Raw genomic sequence first — 25671 nt, forward strand, 5'->3', positions numbered from 1 at the left:
TCAACAAGGCAGGTCCTACAGGCCCTAGTTTCTACCTTCTTAACACTATCAACAAGGCAGGTCCTACAGGCCCTAGTTTCTACCTTCTTAACAACACTATCAACAAGGCAAGTCCTACAGGTCCTAGTTTCTACCTTCTTAACAACACTATCAACAAGGCAGGTCCTACAGGTCCTAGTTTCTACCTTCTTAACAGCACTATCAACAAGGCAGGTCCTACAGGTCCTAGTTTCTACCTTCTTAACAACACTATCAACAAGGCAGGTCCTACAGGCCCTAGTTTCTACCTTCTTAACAACACTATCAACAAGGCAGGTCCTACAGGCCCTAGTTTCTACCTTCCTTAACAACACTATCAACAAGGCAGGTCCTACAGGCCCTAGTTTCTACCTTCTTAACAACACTATCAACAAGGCAGGTCCTACAGGCCCTAGTTTCTACCTTCCTTAACAACACTATCAACAAGGCAAGTCCTACAGGCCCTAGTTTCTACCTTCTTAACAACACTATCAACAAGGCAGGTCCTACAGGCCCTAGTTTCTACCTTCTTAACAACACTATCAACAAGGCAGGTCCTACAGGCCCTAGTTTCTACCTTCCTTAACAACACTATCAACAAGGCAGCTCCTACAGGCCCTAGTTTCTACCTTCTTAACAACACTATCAACAAGGCAGCTCCTACAGGCCCTAGTTTCTACCTTCTTAACAACACTATCAACAAGGCAAGTCCTACAGGCCCTAGTTTCTACCTTCTTAACAACACTATCAACAAGGCAGCTCCTACAGGTCCTAGTTTCTACCTTCTTAACAGCACTATCAACAAGGCAGGTCCTACAGGCCCTAGTTTCTACCTTCTTAACAACACTATCAACAAGGCAGGTCCTACAGGCCCTAGTTTCTACCTTCTTAACAACACTATCAACAAGGCAGGTCCTACAGGCCCTAGTTTCTACCTTCTTAACAACACTATCAACAAGGCAGGTCCTACAGGCCCTAGTTTCTACCTTCTTAACAACACTATCAACAAGGCAGGTCCTACAGGTCCTAGTTTCATCTCACCTGGACTACTGTTCAGTCATGTGATCAGGTGCTACAAAGAGGGACTTAGTGCAATTGTGTCACGCCCTGACCTTAAAGATCCTTTTTATGTCTCTATTTTGGTTTGGTCAAGGCGTGAGTTGGGGTGGGCATTCTATGTTTTGTTTTATGTTTTCTACAGTGGGGCAAAAAAGTATTTAGTCAGCCACCAATTGTGCAAGTTCTCCCACTTAAAAAGATGAGAGGCCTGACGCATTACCAGGATACTCAAAGCATGCGCGGACCAACTGGCAAGTGTCTTCACTGATATTTTCAACCTCTCCCTGTCCGAGTCTGTAATACCAACATGTTTCAAGCAGACCATTATAGTCCCTGTGCCCAAGGACACTAAGGTAACCTGATTAAATGACTGCCGACCCATAGCACTCACGTCTGTAGCCATAAAATTCTTTGAAAGGCTGGTAATGGCTCACATCAACACCATTAACCCATAAACCCTAGATCCACTCCAATTTGCATAGCGCCCCAACAGATCCACAGATGATTCAATCTCTATTGCACTCCACACTGCCCTTTCCCACCTGGACAAAAGGAACACCTATGTGAGAATGCTATTCATTGACTACAGTTTTCAACACGATTCAGTGTTCAACACCATAGTACCCTCAAAGCTCATCACTAAACTAAGGATCCTGGAACGAAACACCTCCCCTGAATCTGAACTTCCTGACAGGCCACCCCCAGGTGGTGAGGGTAGATACCAACACATCTGCCACGCTGATCCTCAACACTGGAACCCCTCAGGGGTGCGTGCTCAGTCTCCTACTGTACTCCCTGTCCACCCACGACTGCATGGCCAGGCACGACTACAACACCATCATTACGTTTTCAGACAACGCAACAGTGGTAGGCCTGATCACCAACAACGACAAGACAGCCTATAGGAAGGTGGTCAGAGACCTGGCCGGGTGGTGCCAGGATAACAACCTCTCCCTCAATGTGAGCAAGACAAAGGAGATGATTGTGGACTACAGGAAAAGGAGGACCGAACACGCCCCCATTCTCATCCATGGGGCTGTAGTGGAGCAGGTTGAGAGCTTCAAGTTCCTTGGTGTCCACATCACCAACAAACTAACATGGTTCAAGCACACCAAGACAATTGTGAAGAAGGGCACGACAACACCTATTCCCCCTCAGGAGACTAAAAAGATTTGGAATTGGTCCTCAGATCCTCAAAAGGTTCTACAGCTGCACCATCGAGAGCATTCTGACTGGTTGCATCACTACCTGGTACGGCAACTACTTGGCATCTGACCGCAAGGCACTACAGAGGGTAGTGCGTACGGCCCAGTACATCCCTGGGACTAAGTTACCTGCCATCCAGGACCTCTACACCAGGCGGTGTCAGAGGAAGGCCTTAAAAATGGTCAAAGACCCAAGCCACACCAGTTCACTCTGCTACCGCATGGCAAGCGATACCAGAGCGCCAAGTGTAGGGCCCCCTCACTCTCTGTTTATCAGCTATGCATAGTCATTTTAACTATACATTCATGTACACATTACGTCAATTACCCCGACTAACCGGTGGCCCCGCACATTGACTCTGTACCGGTTCCCCCCTGTATATACCCAGACTGTATGCATTGTGTCCCGCCCCTCCCCACCCGCCAACCCCTCTTTTACGCTGCTGCTACTCTCTGTTTATTATCTATGCATAGTCACTTTAACTCTATCTACATGTACATATTACCTCAATTACCTTGACTAAACAGTGCACCGGCACATTGACTCTAAAACAACACCCCCTATAAATCGCCTCCACATTGACTCTGTACCGGTACCCCCTGTATATAGCCTCCACATTGACTCTGTACAGGTACCCCCTGTATATAGCCTCCACATTGACTCTGTACCGGTACCCCCTGTATATATCCTCCACATTGACTCTGTACAGGTACCCCCTGTATATAGCCTCCACATTGACTCTGTACCGGTACCCCCTGTATATATCCTCCACATTGACTCTGTACCGTAATACCCTGTATATAGCCTCCACATTGACTCTGTACCAGTACACCCTGTATATAGCCTCCACAATGACTCTGTACCGGTACCCCCTGTATATAGCCTCCACATTGACTCTGTACCGGTACCACCTGTATATAGCCTCCACATTGACTCTGTACCACTACCCCCTGTATATAGCCTCCACATTGACTCTGTACCGTAATACCCTGTATATAGCCTCCACATTGACTCTGTACCGGTACCCCCTGTATATAGCCTCCACAATGACTCTGTACCGTAATACCCTGTATATAGCCTCCACATTGACTCTGTACCGTAATACCCTGTATATAGTCTCCACATTGACTCTGTACCGTAATACCCTGTATAAAGCCTCCACATTGACTCTGTACCGTAATACCCTGTATATAGCCTCCACATTGACTCTGTACTGGTACCCCCTGTGATGTACGAAGGGCTATATAAATAAATTTGATTTGATTTGATTACCTGACCTGTCTTTATGAATGGTTACTGTACATGTTGATTACCTGACCTGTCTTTATGAATGGTTACTGAACATGTTGATTACCTGACCTGTCTTTATGAATGGTTACTGAACATGTTGATTACCTGACCTGTCTTTATGAATGGTTACTGTACATGTTGATTACCTGACCTGTCTTTATGAATGGTTACTGTACATGTTGATTACCTGACCTGTCTTTATGAATGGTTACTGTACATGTTGATTACCTGACCTGTCTTTATGAATGGTTACTGTACATGTTGATTACCTGACCTGTCTTTATGAATGGTTACTGAACATGTTGATTATATAGGATTTGGTCATCCTGTCTGGGTTGGCGCCCCCCCTTGGGTTGTGCCATGGCGGAGATCTTTGTGGGCTATACTCAGCCTTGTCTCAGGATGGTATGTTGGTGGTTGAAGATATCCCTCTAGTGGTGTGGGGGCTGTGCTTTGGCAAAGTGGGTGGGGTTATATCCTTCCTTTTTGGCCCTGTCCGGGTGTGTCCTCGGATGGGGCCACAGTGTCTCCTGACCCCTCCTGTCTCAGCCTCCAGTATTTATGCTGCAGTAGTTTATGTGTCGGGGGGCTAGGGTCAGTTTGTTATATCTGGAGTACTTCTCCTGTCCTATTCGGTGTCCTGTGTTAATTTAAGTGTCCTCTCTCTAATTCTCTCTTTCTTTCTCTCCATGCCCCAGGACTACCTGACATGATGACTCCTTGCTGTCCCCAGTCCACCTGACCGTGCTGCTGCTCCAGTTTCAACTGTTCTGCCTTATTATTATTCGACCATGCTGGTCATTTATGAACATTTGAACATCTTGGCCATGTTCTGTTATAATCTCCACCCGGCACAGCCAGAAGAGGACTGGCCACCCCACATAGCCTGGTTCCTCTCTAGGTTTCTTCCTAGGTTTTGGCCTTTCTAGGGAGTTTTTCCTAGCCACCGTGCTTCTACACCTGCATTGCTTGCTGTTTGGGGTTTTAGGCTGGGTTTCTGTACAGCATTTTGAGATGTCAGCTGATGTACTAAGGGCTATATAAATACATTTGATTTGATTACCTGACCTGTCTTTATGAATGGTTACTGTACATGTTGATTACCTGACCTGTCTTTATGAATGGTTACTGTACATGTTGATTACCTGACCTGTCTTTATGAATGGTTACTGTACATGTTGATTACCTGACCTGTCTTTATGAATGGTTACTGTACATGTTGATTACCTGACCTGTCTTTATGAATGGTTACTGAACATGTTGATTACCTGACCTGTCTTTATGAATGGTTACTGTACATGTTGATTACCTGACCTGTCTTTATGAATGGTTACTGTACATGTTGATATGTTTTTTTAATGATCCTATTTTGTGTTTCTTCTCACTTCTGTATGTTGTTTTTTTTAAAACACGTGCTTCAACGCCAATATAAAGCATTCTGAACTGAACTGAGAGGGGAAGAGAAGGGGAGAGAGACGGATAGGGGGTAAAGTTAGAAAAAGAAAATGGACGAGGGAGAGAGAGACATACTTTTCCCATTATAAAATCTACCATTCTGTTGAATTCTCTCATGTCACTCAGTCCTTCATTTCACCCTATTGTCATTCAGGTCCTTGCTGACCGACAGATGGACTGGCCAATAGCAGGGTGTGGGTGGAATCTGGCAGACGGAGGGGCTCCGGGACAACAGCAGTAGTTAGTGTCTCGTGTCAGGATCAGCAGCAGAGAGCTACGGACACACTTTCTGAATATATTATCTTGTTATTTATAACGATACACTGCCGCGCTGTTGAATAGTTTATGTCATAGTTTTAACGTTCAGAAATAGCGACGAGGCGTGGATATTAGGGTAGCGTTTGAAAAGAAAGAAAGAACGAACGAAAGAGGGGAAAAGACTGACCGCTGGATTTAATTTCCAACTGGAATGCTGTTGTTGATAGAGAACGGGCGGTGTGTGTGTGTGTGTGTGTGTGTGTGTGTTTGTGTGTGTGTGAAAGAGTGTGTGTTTGCGAGGTAAGTGTGTAGCGGGCTATGCCTCGTCTCTTTGGTCTCTGGTCCTGGATCGTGTGAATTCCCCGGGCTCCAGTTACTAAACTACCCGGCAGACAGCAGCCTCAGTCCGGCCACAGGGAGGGGAACACTAGCTCATGTAGTCTCTGTTCTTTATCCTCTCCCCCATACCCCTCCATACCCCTCTCTCCGGGCTCAGAGGAAATGAGGACACAGTGGATAGCGGAGGAACGAGGAGGAGTTTCAGGTGGGATTATAAACTTGTTTTGACTTTTGCTTTGATCCTGGGGACTTCAGCGTTTTTGGCCTTAGGTTAAATAATTAACGCTAACCTTAAAAAAACAAAAAACTAACTACGGATAAAAGAGGGAATATGACCGGTTGTTGATGATGACTGCTGACCTCGCGGAGACCGAGTTAACTGCTTTTCGTGACTGATGTGGGTGGCGCGGCGTGCCGACACTGGACCTAGCTGACACCCCACCGGGACAGAGGTTCTGATCGGTGATCAATAATCCAGGAGAGTAACGGGAGTACCTGGCCGGTATGGAGCGGCGCGGGGGCAGTTTGAGCACCGTGACCGTGTTGTGGCTCGTGCTGATCGAGCTGGTTCTGTCACCTTGTATGGCAGAGGAAGGTACGTGAAGAAGTTTAACTTAAACAACAACAAAAAATCTATGAAACGAATATTTGATCAATGGTTTTGTGCCATGTTGTGTTATTGTTTTATTAATATACAGACTGTGAATCTCTCTCTCCACACTTACTTAGAACATTTATTGTGAGACATAGGCTAATTAGGGTAGTTAATTTGATTTAAATTTGAGGACCAACATGATTTAAAAAAACGTTTTTAGTTTTTGTTGACACAATTCCAAAGCTTCACATGTAGACAGTCTGTGATCAGGGAGAAACCATGAAGTAGGATTCGAGATGTTGATTTACTGTGAAACTGATTCAGGTTTCAGACAGACAGACAGACCGGCAGCTATAAAAGACAATAGGCATAATACCCAATGTGTGTGTGTGTGTGTGTGTGTGTGTGTGGGTGGGTGGCCTGTCGGGTCATTCCACCTAAAAAGCACAAGGGGATTTCGTCACCCACCATCTGCGATTGTTCTGAAATAATTTCTGTTGTTAGAAACGTAATGTATCAGATTAGCATTCCTGAAACATTATTTTGCTACCCTGATTATGATCCTATTAACCTGATTATGACCCTAATAACCTGATTATGACACTAATAACCTGATTATGTTCCTGATTGTGATCCTATTAACCTGATTATGACCCTAATAACCTGATTATGATCCTATTAACCTGATTATGGTCCTATTAACCTGATTATGATCCTATTAACCAGATTATGATCATGATTATGATCCTATTAACCTGTTTAGGATCCTGATTATGATCCTATTAACCCGATTATGATCCTATTAACCAGATTATGATCCTGATTATGATCCTATTAACCTGTTTAGGATCCTGATTAGGATCCTATTAACCAGATTATGATCCTATTAACCAGATTATGATCCTGATTATGATCCTATTAACCTGTTTAGGATCCTGATTATGATCCCAATAACCTGATTATGATCCTATTAACCAGATTATGATCCCAATAACCTGATTATGATCCTATTAACCTGATTATGATCCTAATAACCTGATTATGATCCTATTAACCTGATTATGATCCTGATTATGATCCTAATAACCTGATTATGATCCTATTAACCTGATTATGATCTTAATAACCTGATTATGATCCTATTACCCGGATTATGATCCTAATAACCTGAGTATGATCCTAATAACCTGATTATGATCCTATTAACCTGATTATGATCCTATTAACCTGATTATGATCCTATTAACCTGATTTATGATCCTATTAACCTGATTATGATCCTATTAACCTGTTTATGATCCTGATTAGGATCCTATTAACCTTATTATAATCCTAATAACCTGATTATGATCCTGATTAGGATCCTATTATTTTTTTATTTTACCTTTATTTAACCAGGCAAGTCAGTTAAGAACAAATTCTTATTTCCAATGACGGCCTAGGAACAGTGGGTTATCTGCCTGTTCAGGGGCAGAACGACAGATTTGTAACTTGTCAGCTCAGGGGTTTGAACTTGCAACCTTCCGATTACTAGTCCAACGCGCTAACCACTAGGCTACCCTGCCGACCCGATTATGATCCTATTAACCTGATTATGATCCTAATAACCTGATTATGATCCTATTAACCTAATTATGATCCCAATAACCTGATTATGATCATATTAACCTGATTATGATCCTAATAACCTGATTATGATCTTATTAACCTGATTATGATCCCAATAACCTGATTATGATCATATTAACCTGATTATGATCCTGATTATGATCTTATTGTCCTGATTATGATCCTAATAACCTGATTATGATCCTAATAACCTGATTATGATCCTATTAACCTAATTATGATCCCAATAACCTGATTATGATCATATTAACCTGATTATGATCCTAATAACCTGATTATGATCTTATTAACCTGATTATGATCCCAATAACCTGATTATGATCTTATTAACCTGATTATGATCCCAATAACCTGATTATGATCATATTAACCTGATTATGATCCTGATTATGATCTTATTAACCTGATTATGATCCTAATAACCTGATTATGATCTTATTAACCTGATTATGATCTTATTGTCCTGATTATGATCCTAATAACCTGATTATTTTCAGCCAGATAAACTCTATATACACCAGAGAGTGTTGTGTGTGTGTGTGTGTGTGTGTGTCTGAACTTTAGAGGGGGTCTTGCTGTGTGGTCTTCACGACAACCGTGACATCTCTTCCTCTTCTTGGTTTCCTCTCTTTCTCTTCTTTCTAAGTCTCTTCTTCCTCCCTCTCTGTCCCTCTCCTCTTCCTCCCTCTTTGTCCCAATCCTTCCCTGTCTCCCCAGCTCATTCCTCCTCCTCCCATTCTCTCTTCCTCCCTCTTTGTCCCAATCTTTCTCTCTCTCCCCCAGCTCGTTCCTCTTCCTCCCATTCTCTCAATCTTTCTCTCTCTCCCCAGCTCATTCCTCCTCCCATGAATCTTTGATACATTCAGTCTTTCTTTTTCATCTGAACTGAGTGTCAATGGTTTCTCTGCCATCTTACACACACACACACACACACACACACACACACACACACACACACACACACACACACACACACACACACACACACACACACACACACACACACACACACACACACACACACACACACACACACACACACACACACACACACACACACACACACACACACAAAAGCTGACAATTACAGGCTAAAGGAAACCCTGGTGTGTTTGTGTGTGTAGATGGCAGAGCGACCAGGGACAGAGGGCTCTAACACTAATAAGAGCCAAGAGCTTCATGTTGATGCTTATTTTTATTACTCATTGGAAAGGAAAAGGGGCATTAAAACATCTTTATCTTTATTATGGGGCATCTTTGTTTTATTGAGCAAGTTTAAATGATTGATGTTTCAAATCTTCAATGCTCCAAACTAGAGGTCGACCGATTATGATTTTTCACCGCCAATACCGATTAATCGGCCGATTTGTATTTATTTATTTGTAATAATGACAATTACAACGATACTGGATTAACACTTATTTTAACTTAATATAATACATCAATAAAATCTATTTAGCCTCAAGTAAATAATGAATCATGTTCAATTTGGTTTAAATAATGCAAAAACAAAGTGTTGGAGAAGAAAGTAAAAGTGCAATATGTGCTATGTAAGAAAGCTAACGTTTCAGTTCCTTGCTCAGAACCTGAGAACATATGAAAGCTGGTGATTCCTTTTAACATGAGTCTTCAATATTCCCAGGTAAGAAGTTTTAGGTTGTAGTTATTATAGGAATTATAGGACTATTTCTCTCTATACCATTTGTATTTCATTAACCTTTGACTATTAGCTTCCGTCCCTCTCCTCGCTCCTCCCTGGGCTCGAACCAGGAACACAATGACAACAGCCACCCTCGAAGCAGCGTTACCCATGCAGAGCAAGGGAAACAACTACTGCAAGGCTCAGAGCGAGTGATGTTTGAAACGCTATTAGCGCGTGCTAACTAGCTAGCCATTTCATCTCGGTTACACCAGCCTCATCTCGCGAGTTGATAGGCTTGAAGTCATAAACAGCGCAATGCTTGACGCACAACGAAAAGCTGCCGGCAAAACGCACGAAAGTGCTGTTTGAATGAATGTTTACGCGCCTGCTTCTGCCTACCACCGCTCAGTCAGATACTTAGATACTTGTATGCTCAGTCAGATTATATGCAACGCAGGACACGCTAGATAATATCTAGTAATATCATCAACCATGTGTAGTTAACTAGTGATTATGATTGATTGTTTTTTATAAGATAAGTTTAATGCTAGCTAGCAACTTATCTTGGCTTACTGCATTCGCGTAACAGGTAGTCTCCTTGTGGAGTGCGACGAGAGAGGCAGGTCGTTATTGCGTTGGACTAGTTAACTGTAAGGTTGCAAGATTGGATCCCCCGAGCTGACAAGGTGAAAATCTGTCGTTCTGCCCCTGAACAAGGCAGTTAACCCACTGTTCCTGGGCCGTCATTGAAAATAAGAATGTGTTCTTAACTGACTAGTTAAATAAAGGTTTATATAAAAAAAACTAATATATAAAAACGTTTTTTGTTTTTTTGGCAAAAAAATACCGATTTCCGATTGTTATGAAAGCGGCACTAATTAATCGGTCCATTCCGATTAATCGGTCAACCTCTAATCCAAACTACACCCAAACTACAGCTAAACTATGTCAAACTTTATCTAAACTACACCTAAACTTTATCTAAACTACACCTAAACTATATCAAACTACACCTAAACTATATCCAAACTACACCCAATCTTCAGCTAAACTATGTCAAACTTTATCTAAACTACACTCAAACTAAAGCTAAACTATGTCAAACTATATCCAATCTAAACTATATCCAAACTACACCCAAACTACACCTAAACTATATCCAAACTACACCTAAACTATATCCAAACTACACCTAAACTATAACCAAATTACACCTAAACTGTAAGGGTTGCGTAACTGGTGGCAGTGAAGTCAGACGCAGGAGAGCAGAGAAAGGTAATAGCCGGAGCAGTTTAATACAAAACCCACGGCAATACAAAAATAACCTACATGGGTACAAAACCTGACGCGCACCAGTAACATAGCGTACAAGCACTTACAAACAAACAATTCCACACATGGACTTGGGGGGAGGAGAGGGTTAAATACACAGCAATTAATGAGGGAAATGGAAACCAGGTGTGTAAGAAAACAAGACAAAACAAATGGAAAATGACGATGGCAAGAAGACCGGTGACGCCGACCGCCGAACACCGCCCGAACAAGGAGAGGAAACGACTTTGGTGGAAGCTGTGACATAAACTATATCCAAACTACACCTAAACTATATCCAAACTACACCTAAACTATATCCAAACTACATCTCAACTATATCCAAACTACACCTAAACTATATCCAAACTACATCTAAACTATATCCAAACGACACCTAAACTATATCCAAACTACACCTAAACTACACCGAAACTATGTCAAACTACACCTAAACTACATCCAAACTACACCTAAACTACATCCAAACTACACCTAAACTATATCCAAACTACATCTAAACTCTATCCAAACTACACCCAAACTATATCCAAACTACATCTAAACTCTATCCAAACTACACCCAAACTATATCCAAACTACACCTAAACTACACCCAAACTATATCCAAACTACATCTAAACTATATCCAAACTACATCCAAACTACACCTAAACTATGTCAAACTACACCTAAACTACATCCAAACTACATCTAAACTACATCCAAAAAACGTATGTCATTATGGGGTATTGAGTCATTATGGGGTATTGAGTCATTATGGGATAGTGTGTCATTACGGGGTATTGAGTCATTATGGGGTATTGAGTCATTATGGGGTGTTGAGTCATTATGGGGTATTGAGTCATTATGGGGTATTGTGTCATTATGGGGTATTGAGTCATTATGGGGTATTGAGTCATTATGGGGTATTGTATCATTATGTGGTATTGAGTCATTATGGGGTATTGTGTCATTATGGGGTATTGAGTCATTATGGGGTATTGAGTCATTATGGGGTATTGTATCATTATGTGGTATTGAGTCATTATGGGGTATTGAGCCATTATGAGGTATTGAGTCATCATGGGGTATTGAGTCATTATGGGGTATTGAGTCATTATGGGGTATTGTGTCATTATGTGGTATTGAGTCATTATGGGGTATTGTGTCATTATGGGGTATTGAGTCATTAATGCTAGCTAGCAACTTATCTTGGCTTACTGCATTCGCGTAACAGGTAGTCTCCTTGTGGAGTGCGACGAGAGAGGCAGGTCGTTATTGCGTTGGACTAGTTAACTGTAAGGTTGCAAGATTGGATCCCCCGAGCTGACAAGGTGAAAATCTGTCGTTCTGCCCCTGAACAAGGCAGTTAACCCACTGTTCCTGGGCCGTCATTGAAAATAAGAATGTGTTCTTAACTGACTAGTTAAATAAAGGTTTATATAAAAAAAACTAATATATAAAAACGTTTTTTGTTTTTTTGGCAAAAAAATACCGATTTCCGATTGTTATGAAAGCGGCACTAATTAATCGGTCCATTCCGATTAATCGGTCAACCTCTAATCCAAACTACACCCAAACTACAGCTAAACTATGTCAAACTTTATCTAAACTACACCTAAACTTTATCTAAACTACACCTAAACTATATCAAACTACACCTAAACTATATCCAAACTACACCCAATCTTCAGCTAAACTATGTCAAACTTTATCTAAACTACACTCAAACTAAAGCTAAACTATGTCAAACTATATCCAATCTAAACTATATCCAAACTACACCCAAACTACACCTAAACTATATCCAAACTACACCTAAACTATATCCAAACTACACCTAAACTATAACCAAATTACACCTAAACTGTAAGGGTTGCGTAACTGGTGGCAGTGAAGTCAGACGCAGGAGAGCAGAGAAAGGTAATAGCCGGAGCAGTTTAATACAAAACCCACGGCAATACAAAAATAACCTACATGGGTACAAAACCTGACGCGCACCAGTAACATAGCGTACAAGCACTTACAAACAAACAATTCCACACATGGACTTGGGGGGAGGAGAGGGTTAAATACACAGCAATTAATGAGGGAAATGGAAACCAGGTGTGTAAGAAAACAAGACAAAACAAATGGAAAATGACGATGGCAAGAAGACCGGTGACGCCGACCGCCGAACACCGCCCGAACAAGGAGAGGAAACGACTTTGGTGGAAGCTGTGACATAAACTATATCCAAACTACACCTAAACTATATCCAAACTACACCTAAACTATATCCAAACTACATCTCAACTATATCCAAACTACACCTAAACTATATCCAAACTACATCTAAACTATATCCAAACGACACCTAAACTATATCCAAACTACACCTAAACTACACCGAAACTATGTCAAACTACACCTAAACTACATCCAAACTACACCTAAACTACATCCAAACTACACCTAAACTATATCCAAACTACATCTAAACTCTATCCAAACTACACCCAAACTATATCCAAACTACATCTAAACTCTATCCAAACTACACCCAAACTATATCCAAACTACACCTAAACTACACCCAAACTATATCCAAACTACATCTAAACTATATCCAAACTACATCCAAACTACACCTAAACTATGTCAAACTACACCTAAACTACATCCAAACTACATCTAAACTACATCCAAAAAACGTATGTCATTATGGGGTATTGAGTCATTATGGGGTATTGAGTCATTATGGGATAGTGTGTCATTACGGGGTATTGAGTCATTATGGGGTATTGAGTCATTATGGGGTGTTGAGTCATTATGGGGTATTGAGTCATTATGGGGTATTGTGTCATTATGGGGTATTGAGTCATTATGGGGTATTGAGTCATTATGGGGTATTGTATCATTATGTGGTATTGAGTCATTATGGGGTATTGTGTCATTATGGGGTATTGAGTCATTATGGGGTATTGAGTCATTATGGGGTATTGTATCATTATGTGGTATTGAGTCATTATGGGGTATTGAGCCATTATGAGGTATTGAGTCATCATGGGGTATTGAGTCATTATGGGGTATTGAGTCATTATGGGGTATTGTGTCATTATGTGGTATTGAGTCATTATGGGGTATTGTGTCATTATGGGGTATTGAGTCATTATGGGGTATTGAGTCATTATGGGGTATTGTATCACTATGTGATATTGAGTCATTATGGGGTATTGAGCCATTATGAGGTATTGAGTCATCATGGGGTATTGAGTCATTATGGGGTATTGTGTCATTATGGGGTAGTGAGTCATTATGAGGTATTGAGTAATTATGGGGTATTTAGTCATTATGGGGTATTGAGTCATTATGGGGTATTGAGTCATTATGGGGTATTGAGTCATTATGGGGTATTTAGTCATTATGGGGTATTGAGTCATTATGGGGTATTGTGTCATTATGTGGTATTGAGTCATTATGGGGTATTGTGTCATTATGGGGTATTGAGTCATTATGGGGTATTGTATCATTATGTGGTATTGAGTCATTATGGGGTATTGAGTCATTATGGGGTATTGAGTCATTATGGGGTATTGAGTCATTATGGGGTATTGTGTCATTATGGGGTATTGAGTCATTATGGGGTATTGTGTCATTATGGGTTATTGTGTCATTATGGGGTATTGAGTCATTATGGGGTATTGAGTCATTATGGGGTATTGTGTCATTATGGGGTATTGAGTCATTATGGGGTATTGAGTCATTATGGGGTATTGTGTCATTATGGGGTATTGAGTCATTATGGGGTATTTAGTCATTATGGGGTATTTAGCCATTATGGGGTATTTAGTCATTATGGGGTATTTAGTCATTATGGGGTATTGAGTCATTATGGGGTATTGAGTCATTATGGGGTATTGAGTCATTATGGGGTATTGAGTCATTATGGGGTATTGTGTCATTATGTGGTATTGAGTCATTATGGGGTATTGTGTCATTATGGGGTATTGAGTCATTATGGGGTATTGTATCATTATGTGGTATTGAGTCATTATGGGGTATTGAGTCATTATGGGGTATTGAGTCATTATGGGGTATTGAGTCATTATGGGGTATTGTGTCATTATGGGGTATTGAGTCATTATGGGGTATTGTGTCATTATGGGTTATTGTGTCATTATGGGGTATTGAGTCATTATGGGGTATTGTGTCATTATGGGGTATCGAGTCATTATGGGGTATTGAGTCATTATGGGGTATTGTGTCATTATGGGGTATTGAGTCATTATGGGGTATTGTATCATTATGTGGTATTGAGTCATTATGGGGTATTGAGTCATTATGGGGTATTGAGTCATTATGGGGTATTGAGTCATTATGGGGTATTGTGTCATTATGGGGTATTGAGTCATTATGGGGTATTGTGTCATTATGGGTTATTGTGTCATTATGGGGTATTGAGTCATTATGGGGTATTGTGTCATTATGGGGTATCGAGTCATTATGGGGTATTGAGTCATTATGGGGTATTGTGTCATTATGGGGTATTGAGTCATTATGGGGTATTTAGTCATTATGGGGTATTTAGCCATTATGGGGTATTTAGTCATTATGGGGTATTGAGTCATTATGGGGTATTGCGTCATTATGGGGTATTTAGTCATTATGGGGTATTGAGTCATTATGGGGTATTGTGTCATTATGGGTTATTGTGTCATTATGGGGTATTGAGTCATTATGGGGTATTGTGTCATTATGGGCTATTGAGTCATTATGGGGTATTTAGTCATGATTGGGTAGTGTGTGTAGATTGATTGGGGGGAGGCGGGAGGGGAAACAAGTTAATCCATTTTATAATGAGTCTGTAATGTAACAAACAAACAAAATAAAGTCAAGGGGTCTGAATTCTTTCCGAATGCGCTGTGTGTAATATACACTCACTGTATAATCTCCTTCCTCCTTTATTCTGTCTCATCCTCACGACATCACCACCCTGCCTTCTGTTTCTCCCTTACTTCCTCGTCTTTTCTTCCCTTCCTTCCTTCTTCCTCCCCTCCTCCCTCCTTTCTTCCTTCCCTTCTTCCTCCTCCCTCCTTTCTTCCCTTCTCCCTCCCTTCTTCCTCCCCTCCTCCCTCCTTCTTCCGCCCCTCCTCCCTCCCTTCTTCTTCCTCCATCCTTCCTCCCCTCCTTCCTCCCTTCTTCCCTCCCCTCCTCCCTCCTTCTTCCTCCCCTCCTCCCTCCTTCTTCCTCCCTCCTTCCTCCCCTCCTCTCTCCCTTCTTCGTTCCCTCCTCCCCTCCTTCTTCCTCCCCTCCTCCCCCTTCTCCCTCCCTCCCTCCCTCCCTCCCTCCCTCCCCCTTCCTCCTCTTCTGAGTGTTGATTCCATCAGTGCTGTTGTTAAATGTGTGTTGTGTAAACATGTGAGTGACTGTGTCTCTCGTGGTTTAAACAGCAGAAAGCAGTCGTCTGATGTTAGGAAGTTTTCTGTGGTTTTCCTAATCCCTCTCTGACTCCTTCAAGATGAAGTCCCTCTTTTGGAAGCTTCATAAAGCTTGTAGAAACTTCTAAAAAGCATGTAGAAACTTCTTCCACAGTCTTCTTCTACTGTCTTCTTCCACAGTCTTCTACTGTCTTCTTCTACTGTCTTCTTCTACTGTCTTCTTCCACAGTCTTCTACTGTCTTCTTCCACAGTCTTCTACTGTCTTCTTCCACTGTCTTCTTCCACAGTCTTCTACTGTCTTCTTCTACTGTCTTCTTCCACAGTCTTCTACTGTCTTCTTCTACTGTCTTCTTCCACAGTCTTCTACTGTCTTCTTCTACTGTCTTCTTCTACTGTCTTCTTCCACAGTCTTCTACTGTCTTCTTCCACAGTCTTCTTCCCCAGTCTTCTTCCACTGTCTTCTTCCACAGTCTTCTTCTACAGTCTTCTTCCAAGGTCTTCTTCTACAGTCTTCTTCCACGGTCTTCTACTGTCTTCTTCTACTGCCTTCTTCCACAGTATTCTTCCACAGTCTTCTTCTACAGTCTTCTTCCACTGTCTTCTTCCACTGTCTTCTTCTACAGTATTCTTCCACTGTCTTCTTCTACAGTCTTCTTCTACTGTCTTCTTCTACTGTCGTCTTCCAATGTCTTCTTCTACAGTCTTCTTCGACAGTCTTATTCTTTAGTCTTCTTCCACTGTCTTCTTCTACAGTCTTCTTCTACAGTCTTCTTCTACAGTCTTCTTCTACAGTCTTATTCCACAGTCTTCTTCTACAGTCTTCCTCTACAGTCTTCTTCCAATGTCTTCTTCTACAGTCTTCTTCTACAGTCTTCTTCTACAGTCTTCTTCTACTGTCTTCTTCCAATGTCTTCTTCTACAGTCTTCTTCCACAGTCTTCTACTGTCTTCTTCTACTGTCTTCTTCCACAGTCTTCTACTGTCTTCTTCTACTGTCTTCTTCTACTGTCTTCTTCCACAGTCTTCTACTGTCTTCCACAGTCTTCTTCCCCAGTCTTCTTCCACTGTCTTCTTCCACAGTCTTCTTCTACAGTCTTCTTCCAAGGTCTTCTTCTACAGTCTTCTTCCACGGTCTTCTACTGTCTTCTTCTACTGCCTTCTTCCACAGTCTTCTACTGTCTTCTTCTACTGTCTTCTTCTACTGTCTTCTTCCACAGTCTTCTACTGTCTTCTTATACTGTCTTCTTCCACAGTCTTCTACTGTCTTCTTCTACTGTCTTCTTCCACAGTCTTCTACTGTCTTCTTCTACTGTCTTCTTCCACAGTCTTCTACTGTCTTCTTCCACTGTCTTCTTCCACAGTCTTCTACTGTCTTCTTCTACTGTCTTCTTCTACTGTCTTCTTCCACAGTCTTCAACTGTCTTCTTCCACAGTCTTCTACTGTCTTCTTCTACTGTCTTCTTCTACTGTCTTCTACTGTCTTCTTCCACTGTCTTCTTCCACAGTCTTCTACTTTCTTCTTCTACTGTCTTCTTCCACAGGCTTCTACTGTCTTCTTCTACTGTCTTCTTCCACAGTCTTCTACTGTCTTCTTCTACTGTCTTCTTCTACTGTCTTCTTCCACAGTCTTCTTCCCCAGTCTTCCTCCACTGTCTTCTTCCACAGTCTTCTTCTACAGTCTTCTTCCAAGGTCTTCTTCTACAGTCTTCTTCCACGGTCTTCTACTGTCTTCTTCTACTGCCTTCTTCCACAGTATTCTTCCACAGTCTTCTTCTACAGTCTTCTTCCACTGTCTTCTTCCACTGTCTTCTTCTACAGTATTCTTCCACTGTCTTCTTCTACAGTCTTCTTCTACTGTCTTCTTCTACTGTCTTCTTCCAATGTCTTCTTCCACAGTCTTCTTCTACAGTCTTCTTCCAAGGTCTTCTTCTACAGTCTTCTTCCACGGTCTTCTACTGTCTTCTTCTACTGCCTTCTTCCACAGTCTTCTACTGTCTTCTTCTACTGTCTTCTTCCACAGTCTTCTACTGTCTTCTTATACTGTCTTCTTCCACAGTCTTCTACTGTCTTCTTCTACTGTCTTCTTCCACAGTCTTCTACTGTCTTCTTCTACTGTCTTCTTCCACAGTCTTCTACAGTCTTCTTCCACTGTCTTCTTCCACAGTCTTCTACTGTCTTCTTCTACTGTCTTCTTCTACTGTCTTCTTCCACAGTCTTCAACTGTCTTCTTCCACAGTCTTCTACTGTCTTCTTCTACTGTCTTCTTCTACTGTCTTCTACTGTCTTCTTCCACTGTCTTCTTCCACAGTCTTCTACTGTCTTCTTCTACTGTCTTCTTCCACAGTCTTCTACTGTCTTCTTCTACTGTCTTCTTCCACAGTCTTCTACTGTCTTCTTCTACTGTCTTCTTCTACTGTCTTCTTCCACAGTCTTCTTCCCCAGTCTTCTTCCACTGTCTTCTTCCACAGTCTTCTTCTACAGTCTTCTTCCAAGGTCTTCTTCTACAGTCTTCTTCCACGGTCTTCTACTGTCTTCTTCTACTGCCTTCTTCCACAGTATTCTTCCACAGTCTTCTTCTACAGTCTTCTTCCACTGTCTTCTTCCACTGTCTTCTTCTACAGTATTCTTCCACTGTCTTCTTCTACAGTCTTCTTCTACTGTCTTCTTCTACTGTCTTCTTCCAATGTCTTCTTCTACAGTCTTCTTCTACTGTCTTCTTCTACTGTCTTCTTCCAATGTCTTCTTCTACAGTCTTCTTCGACAGTCTTATTCTTTAGTCTTCTTCTACTGTCTTCTTCTACAGTCTTCTTCTACAGTCTTCTTCTACAGTCTTCTTCTACAGTCTTATTCCACAGTCTTCTTCTACAGTCTTCCTCTACAGTCTTCTTCCAATGTCTTCTTCTACAGTCTTCTTCTACAGTCTTCTTCTACTGTCTTCTTCCAATGTCTTCTTCTACACTCTTCTTCTACTGTCTTCTTCCACTGTCTTCTTCTACGGTCGTCTTCTACAGTCTTCTTCGACAGTCTTATTCTGTAGTCTTCTTCCACAGTCTTCTTCCACTGTCTTCTTCTACTGTCTTCTTCTACAGTCTTCTTCACCTGTCTTCTTCTACAGTCTTCTTCCACTGTCTTCTTCTACAGTCTTCTTCTACTGTCTTCTTCTACAGTCTTCTTCTACAGTCTTCTTCTACTGTCCTTCATCTCAACTACATCTCCCTCTTTCCTTGCTTTTCTCACTCCTCCCCCTACCATCTCCTCCTCTCCTCACCTCCTTTCCTCTTTTTGTCTCGTCTCCTCTCCTGTCGTCTCCTCTCCTCTCCTCCTTTCCTCGTCTCGTCTCCTCTCCTCTCCTCTCCTCTCCTCTCCTCACCTCCTTTCCTCGTCTCGTCTCCTCTCCTCACCTCCTTTCCTCGTCTCGTCTCCTCTCCTCTCTTCTCCTCTCCTCTCACCCTCTTGTCTCTTCTCCCCCTCTCCTTTCAACTCTTCTCAGTCTGTTTTAAAGCAGGGATTAGTTTTATCAGACAGACTCACATTAAGAGCTTGTGTGTGTGTGTGTGAGTGTGTGTGAGTGTGAGTGTGTGATTGTGTGGTGTTGGTAGGTCAAGGATCTTGTTAAGTGTGTGAACCTGAGGAATTCACGTCAGTTACGCTCTGTCGACTCCTCTCAATTCAATTCAAGGGGCTTTATTGGCATGGGAAACATATGTTAACATTGCCAAAGCAAGTGAAGTAGATAATATACAAAAGTGTAATAACAAATAAAAATTAACAGTAAACATTACATTCCAAAAGAATAAAGACATTATAAATATCTATATACAATGTTGTAATGATGTGCAAATAGTTAAAGTACAAAAGGGAAAATAAATAAACATAAATATAGGTTGTATTTAAAATGGTGTTTGTTCTTCTCTGGTTGCCCTTTCCTTGTGGCAACAGGTCACAAATCTTGCTGCTGTGACGTCACACTGTGGTATTTCATCCAGTATATATGGGAGTTTATCAAGATCGGGTTTGTTTTCCAATTCATGGGGTATTGAGTCATTATGGGGTATTTAGTCATTATGGGGTATTGAGTCATTATGGGGTATTGTGTCATTATGTGGTATTGAGTCATTATGGGGTATTGTGTCATTATGGGGTATTGAGTCATTATGGGGTATTGTATCATTATGTGGTATTGAGTCATTATGGGGTATTGAGTCATTATGGGGTATTGAGTCATTATGGGGTATTGAGTCATTATGGGGTATTGTGTCATTATGGGGTATTGAGTCATTATGGGGTATTGTGTCATTATGGGTTATTGTGTCATTATGGGGTATTGAGTCATTATGGGGTATTGAGTCATTATGGGGTATTGTGTCATTATGGGGTATTGAGTCATTATGGGGTATTGAGTCATTATGGGGTATTGTGTCATTATGGGGTATTGAGTCATTATGGGGTATTTAGTCATTATGGGGTATTTAGCCATTATGGGGTATTTAGTCATTATGGGGTATTGAGTCATTATGGGGTATTGCGTCATTATGGGGTATTTAGTCATTATGGGGTATTGAGTCATTATGGGGTATTGAGTCATTATGGGGTATTGAGTCATTATGGGGTATTGAGTCATTATGGGGTATTTAGTCATTATGGGGTATTGAGTCATTATGGGGTATTGAGTCATTATGGGGTATTGAGTCATTATGGGGTATTGAGTCATTATGGGGTATTGTGTCATTATGTGGTATTGAGTCATTATGGGGTATTGTGTCATTATGGGGTATTGAGTCATTATGGGGTATTGTATCATTATGTGGTATTGAGTCATTATGGGGTATTGAGTCATTATGGGGTATTGAGTCATTATGGGGTATTGAGTCATTATGGGTTATTGTGTCATTATGGGGTATTGAGTCATTATGGGGTATTGTGTCATTATGGGTTATTGTGTCATTATGGGGTATTGAGTCATTATGGGGTATTGTGTCATTATGGGGTATCGAGTCATTATGGGGTATTGAGTCATTATGGGGTATTGTGTCATTATGGGGTATTGAGTCATTATGGGGTATTTAGTCATTATGGGGTATTTAGCCATTATGGGGTATTTAGTCATTATGGGGTATTGAGTCATTATGGGGTATTGCGTCATTATGGGGTATTTAGTCATTATGGGGTATTGAGTCATTATGGGGTATTGTGTCATTATGGGTTATTGTGTCATTATGGGGTATTGAGTCATTATGGGGTATTGTGTCATTATGGGCTATTGAGTCATTATGGGGTATTTAGTCATGATTGGGTAGTGTGTGTAGATTGATTGGGGGGAGGCGGGAGGGGAAACAAGTTAATCCATTTTATAATGAGTCTGTAATGTAACAAACAAACAAAATAAAGTCAAGGGGTCTGAATTCTTTCCGAATGCGCTGTGTGTAATATACACTCACTGTATAATCTCCTTCCTCCTTTATTCTGTCTCATCCTCACGACATCACCACCCTGCCTTCTGTTTCTCCCTTACTTCCTCGTCTTTTCTTCCCTTCCTTCCTTCTTCCTCCCCTCCTCCCTCCTTTCTTCCTTCCCTTCTTCCTCCTCCCTCCTTTCTTCCCTTCTCCCTCCCTTCTTCCTCCCCTCCTCCCTCCTTCTTCCGCCCCTCCTCCCTCCCTTCTTCTTCCTCCATCCTTCCTCCCCTCCTTCCTCCCTTCTTCCCTCCCCTCCTCCCTCCTTCTTCCTCCCCTCCTCCCTCCTTCTTCCTCCCTCCTTCCTCCCCTCCTCTCTCCCTTCTTCGTTCCCTCCTCCCCTCCTTCTTCCTCCCCTCCTCCCCCTTCTCCCTCCCTCCCTCCCTCCCTCCCTCCCTCCCTCCCTCCCTCCCTCCCTCCCCCTTCCTCCTCTTCTGAGTGTTGATTCCATCAGTGCTGTTGTTAAATGTGTGTTGTGTAAACATGTGAGTGACTGTGTCTCTCGTGGTTTAAACAGCAGAAAGCAGTCGTCTGATGTTAGGAAGTTTTCTGTGGTTTTCCTAATCCCTCTCTGACTCCTTCAAGATGAAGTCCCTCTTTTGGAAGCTTCATAAAGCTTGTAGAAACTTCTAAAAAGCATGTAGAAACTTCTTCCACAGTCTTCTTCTACTGTCTTCTTCCACAGTCTTCTACTGTCTTCTTCTACTGTCTTCTTCTACTGTCTTCTTCCACAGTCTTCTACTGTCTTCTTCCACAGTCTTCTACTGTCTTCTTCCACTGTCTTCTTCCACAGTCTTCTACTGTCTTCTTCTACTGTCTTCTTCCACAGTCTTCTACTGTCTTCTTCTACTGTCTTCTTCCACAGTCTTCTACTGTCTTCTTCTACTGTCTTCTTCTACTGTCTTCTTCCACAGTCTTCTACTGTCTTCTTCCACAGTCTTCTTCCCCAGTCTTCTTCCACTGTCTTCTTCCACAGTCTTCTTCTACAGTCTTCTTCCAAGGTCTTCTTCTACAGTCTTCTTCCACGGTCTTCTACTGTCTTCTTCTACTGCCTTCTTCCACAGTATTCTTCCACAGTCTTCTTCTACAGTCTTCTTCCACTGTCTTCTTCCACTGTCTTCTTCTACAGTATTCTTCCACTGTCTTCTTCTACAGTCTTCTTCTACTGTCTTCTTCTACTGTCGTCTTCCAATGTCTTCTTCTACAGTCTTCTTCGACAGTCTTATTCTTTAGTCTTCTTCCACTGTCTTCTTCTACAGTCTTCTTCTACAGTCTTCTTCTACAGTCTTATTCCACAGTCTTCTTCTACAGTCTTCCTCTACAGTCTTCTTCCAATGTCTTCTTCTACAGTCTTCTTCTACAGTCTTCTTCTACAGTCTTCTTCTACTGTCTTCTTCCAATGTCTTCTTCTACAGTCTTCTTCCACAGTCTTCTACTGTCTTCTTCTACTGTCTTCTTCCACAGTCTTCTACTGTCTTCTTCTACTGTCTTCTTCTACTGTCTTCTTCCACAGTCTTCTACTGTCTTCCACAGTCTTCTTCCCCAGTCTTCTTCCACTGTCTTCTTCCACAGTCTTCTTCTACAGTCTTCTTCCAAGGTCTTCTTCTACAGTCTTCTTCCACGGTCTTCTACTGTCTTCTTCTACTGCCTTCTTCCACAGTCTTCTACTGTCTTCTTCTACTGTCTTCTTCTACTGTCTTCTTCCACAGTCTTCTACTGTCTTCTTATACTGTCTTCTTCCACAGTCTTCTACTGTCTTCTTCTACTGTCTTCTTCCACAGTCTTCTACTGTCTTCTTCTACTGTCTTCTTCCACAGTCTTCTACTGTCTTCTTCCACTGTCTTCTTCCACAGTCTTCTACTGTCTTCTTCTACTGTCTTCTTCTACTGTCTTCTTCCACAGTCTTCAACTGTCTTCTTCCACAGTCTTCTACTGTCTTCTTCTACTGTCTTCTTCTACTGTCTTCTACTGTCTTCTTCCACTGTCTTCTTCCACAGTCTTCTACTTTCTTCTTCTACTGTCTTCTTCCACAGGCTTCTACTGTCTTCTTCTACTGTCTTCTTCCACAGTCTTCTACTGTCTTCTTCTACTGTCTTCTTCTACTGTCTTCTTCCACAGTCTTCTTCCCCAGTCTTCCTCCACTGTCTTCTTCCACAGTCTTCTTCTACAGTCTTCTTCCAAGGTCTTCTTCTACAGTCTTCTTCCACGGTCTTCTACTGTCTTCTTCTACTGCCTTCTTCCACAGTATTCTTCCACAGTCTTCTTCTACAGTCTTCTTCCACTGTCTTCTTCCACTGTCTTCTTCTACAGTATTCTTCCACTGTCTTCTTCTACAGTCTTCTTCTACTGTCTTCTTCTACTGTCTTCTTCCAATGTCTTCTTCCACAGTCTTCTTCTACAGTCTTCTTCCAAGGTCTTCTTCTACAGTCTTCTTCCACGGTCTTCTACTGTCTTCTTCTACTGCCTTCTTCCACAGTCTTCTACTGTCTTCTTCTACTGTCTTCTTCCACAGTCTTCTACTGTCTTCTTATACTGTCTTCTTCCACAGTCTTCTACTGTCTTCTTCTACTGTCTTCTTCCACAGTCTTCTACTGTCTTCTTCTACTGTCTTCTTCCACAGTCTTCTACTGTCTTCTTCCACTGTCTTCTTCCACAGTCTTCTACTGTCTTCTTCTACTGTCTTCTTCTACTGTCTTCTTCCACAGTCTTCAACTGTCTTCTTCCACAGTCTTCTACTGTCTTCTTCTACTGTCTTCTTCTACTGTCTTCTACTGTCTTCTTCCACTGTCTTCTTCCACAGTCTTCTACTGTCTTCTTCTACTGTCTTCTTCCACAGTCTTCTACTGTCTTCTTCTACTGTCTTCTTCCACAGTCTTCTACTGTCTTCTTCTACTGTCTTCTTCTACTGTCTTCTTCCACAGTCTTCTTCCCCAGTCTTCTTCCACTGTCTTCTTCCACAGTCTTCTTCTACAGTCTTCTTCCAAGGTCTTCTTCTACAGTCTTCTTCCACGGTCTTCTACTGTCTTCTTCTACTGCCTTCTTCCACAGTATTCTTCCACAGTCTTCTTCTACAGTCTTCTTCCACTGTCTTCTTCCACTGTCTTCTTCTACAGTATTCTTCCACTGTCTTCTTCTACAGTCTTCTTCTACTGTCTTCTTCTACTGTCTTCTTCCAATGTCTTCTTCTACAGTCTTCTTCTACTGTCTTCTTCTACTGTCTTCTTCCAATGTCTTCTTCTACAGTCTTCTTCGACAGTCTTATTCTTTAGTCTTCTTCTACTGTCTTCTTCTACAGTCTTCTTCTACAGTCTTCTTCTACAGTCTTCTTCTACAGTCTTATTCCACAGTCTTCTTCTACAGTCTTCCTCTACAGTCTTCTTCCAATGTCTTCTTCTACAGTCTTCTTCTACAGTCTTCTTCTACTGTCTTCTTCCAATGTCTTCTTCTACACTCTTCTTCTACTGTCTTCTTCCACTGTCTTCTTCTACGGTCGTCTTCTACAGTCTTCTTCGACAGTCTTATTCTGTAGTCTTCTTCCACAGTCTTCTTCCACTGTCTTCTTCTACTGTCTTCTTCTACAGTCTTCTTCACCTGTCTTCTTCTACAGTCTTCTTCCACTGTCTTCTTCTACAGTCTTCTTCTACTGTCTTCTTCTACAGTCTTCTTCTACAGTCTTCTTCTACTGTCCTTCATCTCAACTACATCTCCCTCTTTCCTTGCTTTTCTCACTCCTCCCCCTACCATCTCCTCCTCTCCTCACCTCCTTTCCTCTTTTTGTCTCGTCTCCTCTCCTGTCGTCTCCTCTCCTCTCCTCCTTTCCTCGTCTCGTCTCCTCTCCTCTCCTCTCCTCTCCTCTCCTCACCTCCTTTCCTCGTCTCGTCTCGTCTCCTCTCCTCACCTCCTTTCCTCGTCTCGTCTCCTCTCCTCTCTTCTCCTCTCCTCTCCTCTCCTCTCACCCTCTTGTCTCTTCTCCCCCTCTCCTTTCAACTCTTCTCA

The 25671-nt window shown here is 41.9% G+C and overlaps 1 protein-coding gene across 1 annotated transcript in view; it reads left to right on the top strand.

The window, feature by feature from the left end:
• Positions 1-5280: 5280 nt before the first annotated feature.
• Positions 5281-25671, top strand: part of LOC109887546 (ephrin type-B receptor 4b) — a gene marked incomplete at its 3' end in the record, with an annotated part of 52589 nt that continues 32198 nt past the window's right edge. Inside the window, 1 exon segment of the mRNA XM_031791505.1 lies at positions 5281-6220. Within this exon segment, the coding sequence (XP_031647365.1) occupies positions 6130-6220 (91 nt within the window).

This window comes from Oncorhynchus kisutch, linkage group LG16 (assembly GCF_002021735.2).
Source record: "Oncorhynchus kisutch isolate 150728-3 linkage group LG16, Okis_V2, whole genome shotgun sequence".
NCBI lineage: Eukaryota > Metazoa > Chordata > Actinopteri > Salmoniformes > Salmonidae > Oncorhynchus > Oncorhynchus kisutch.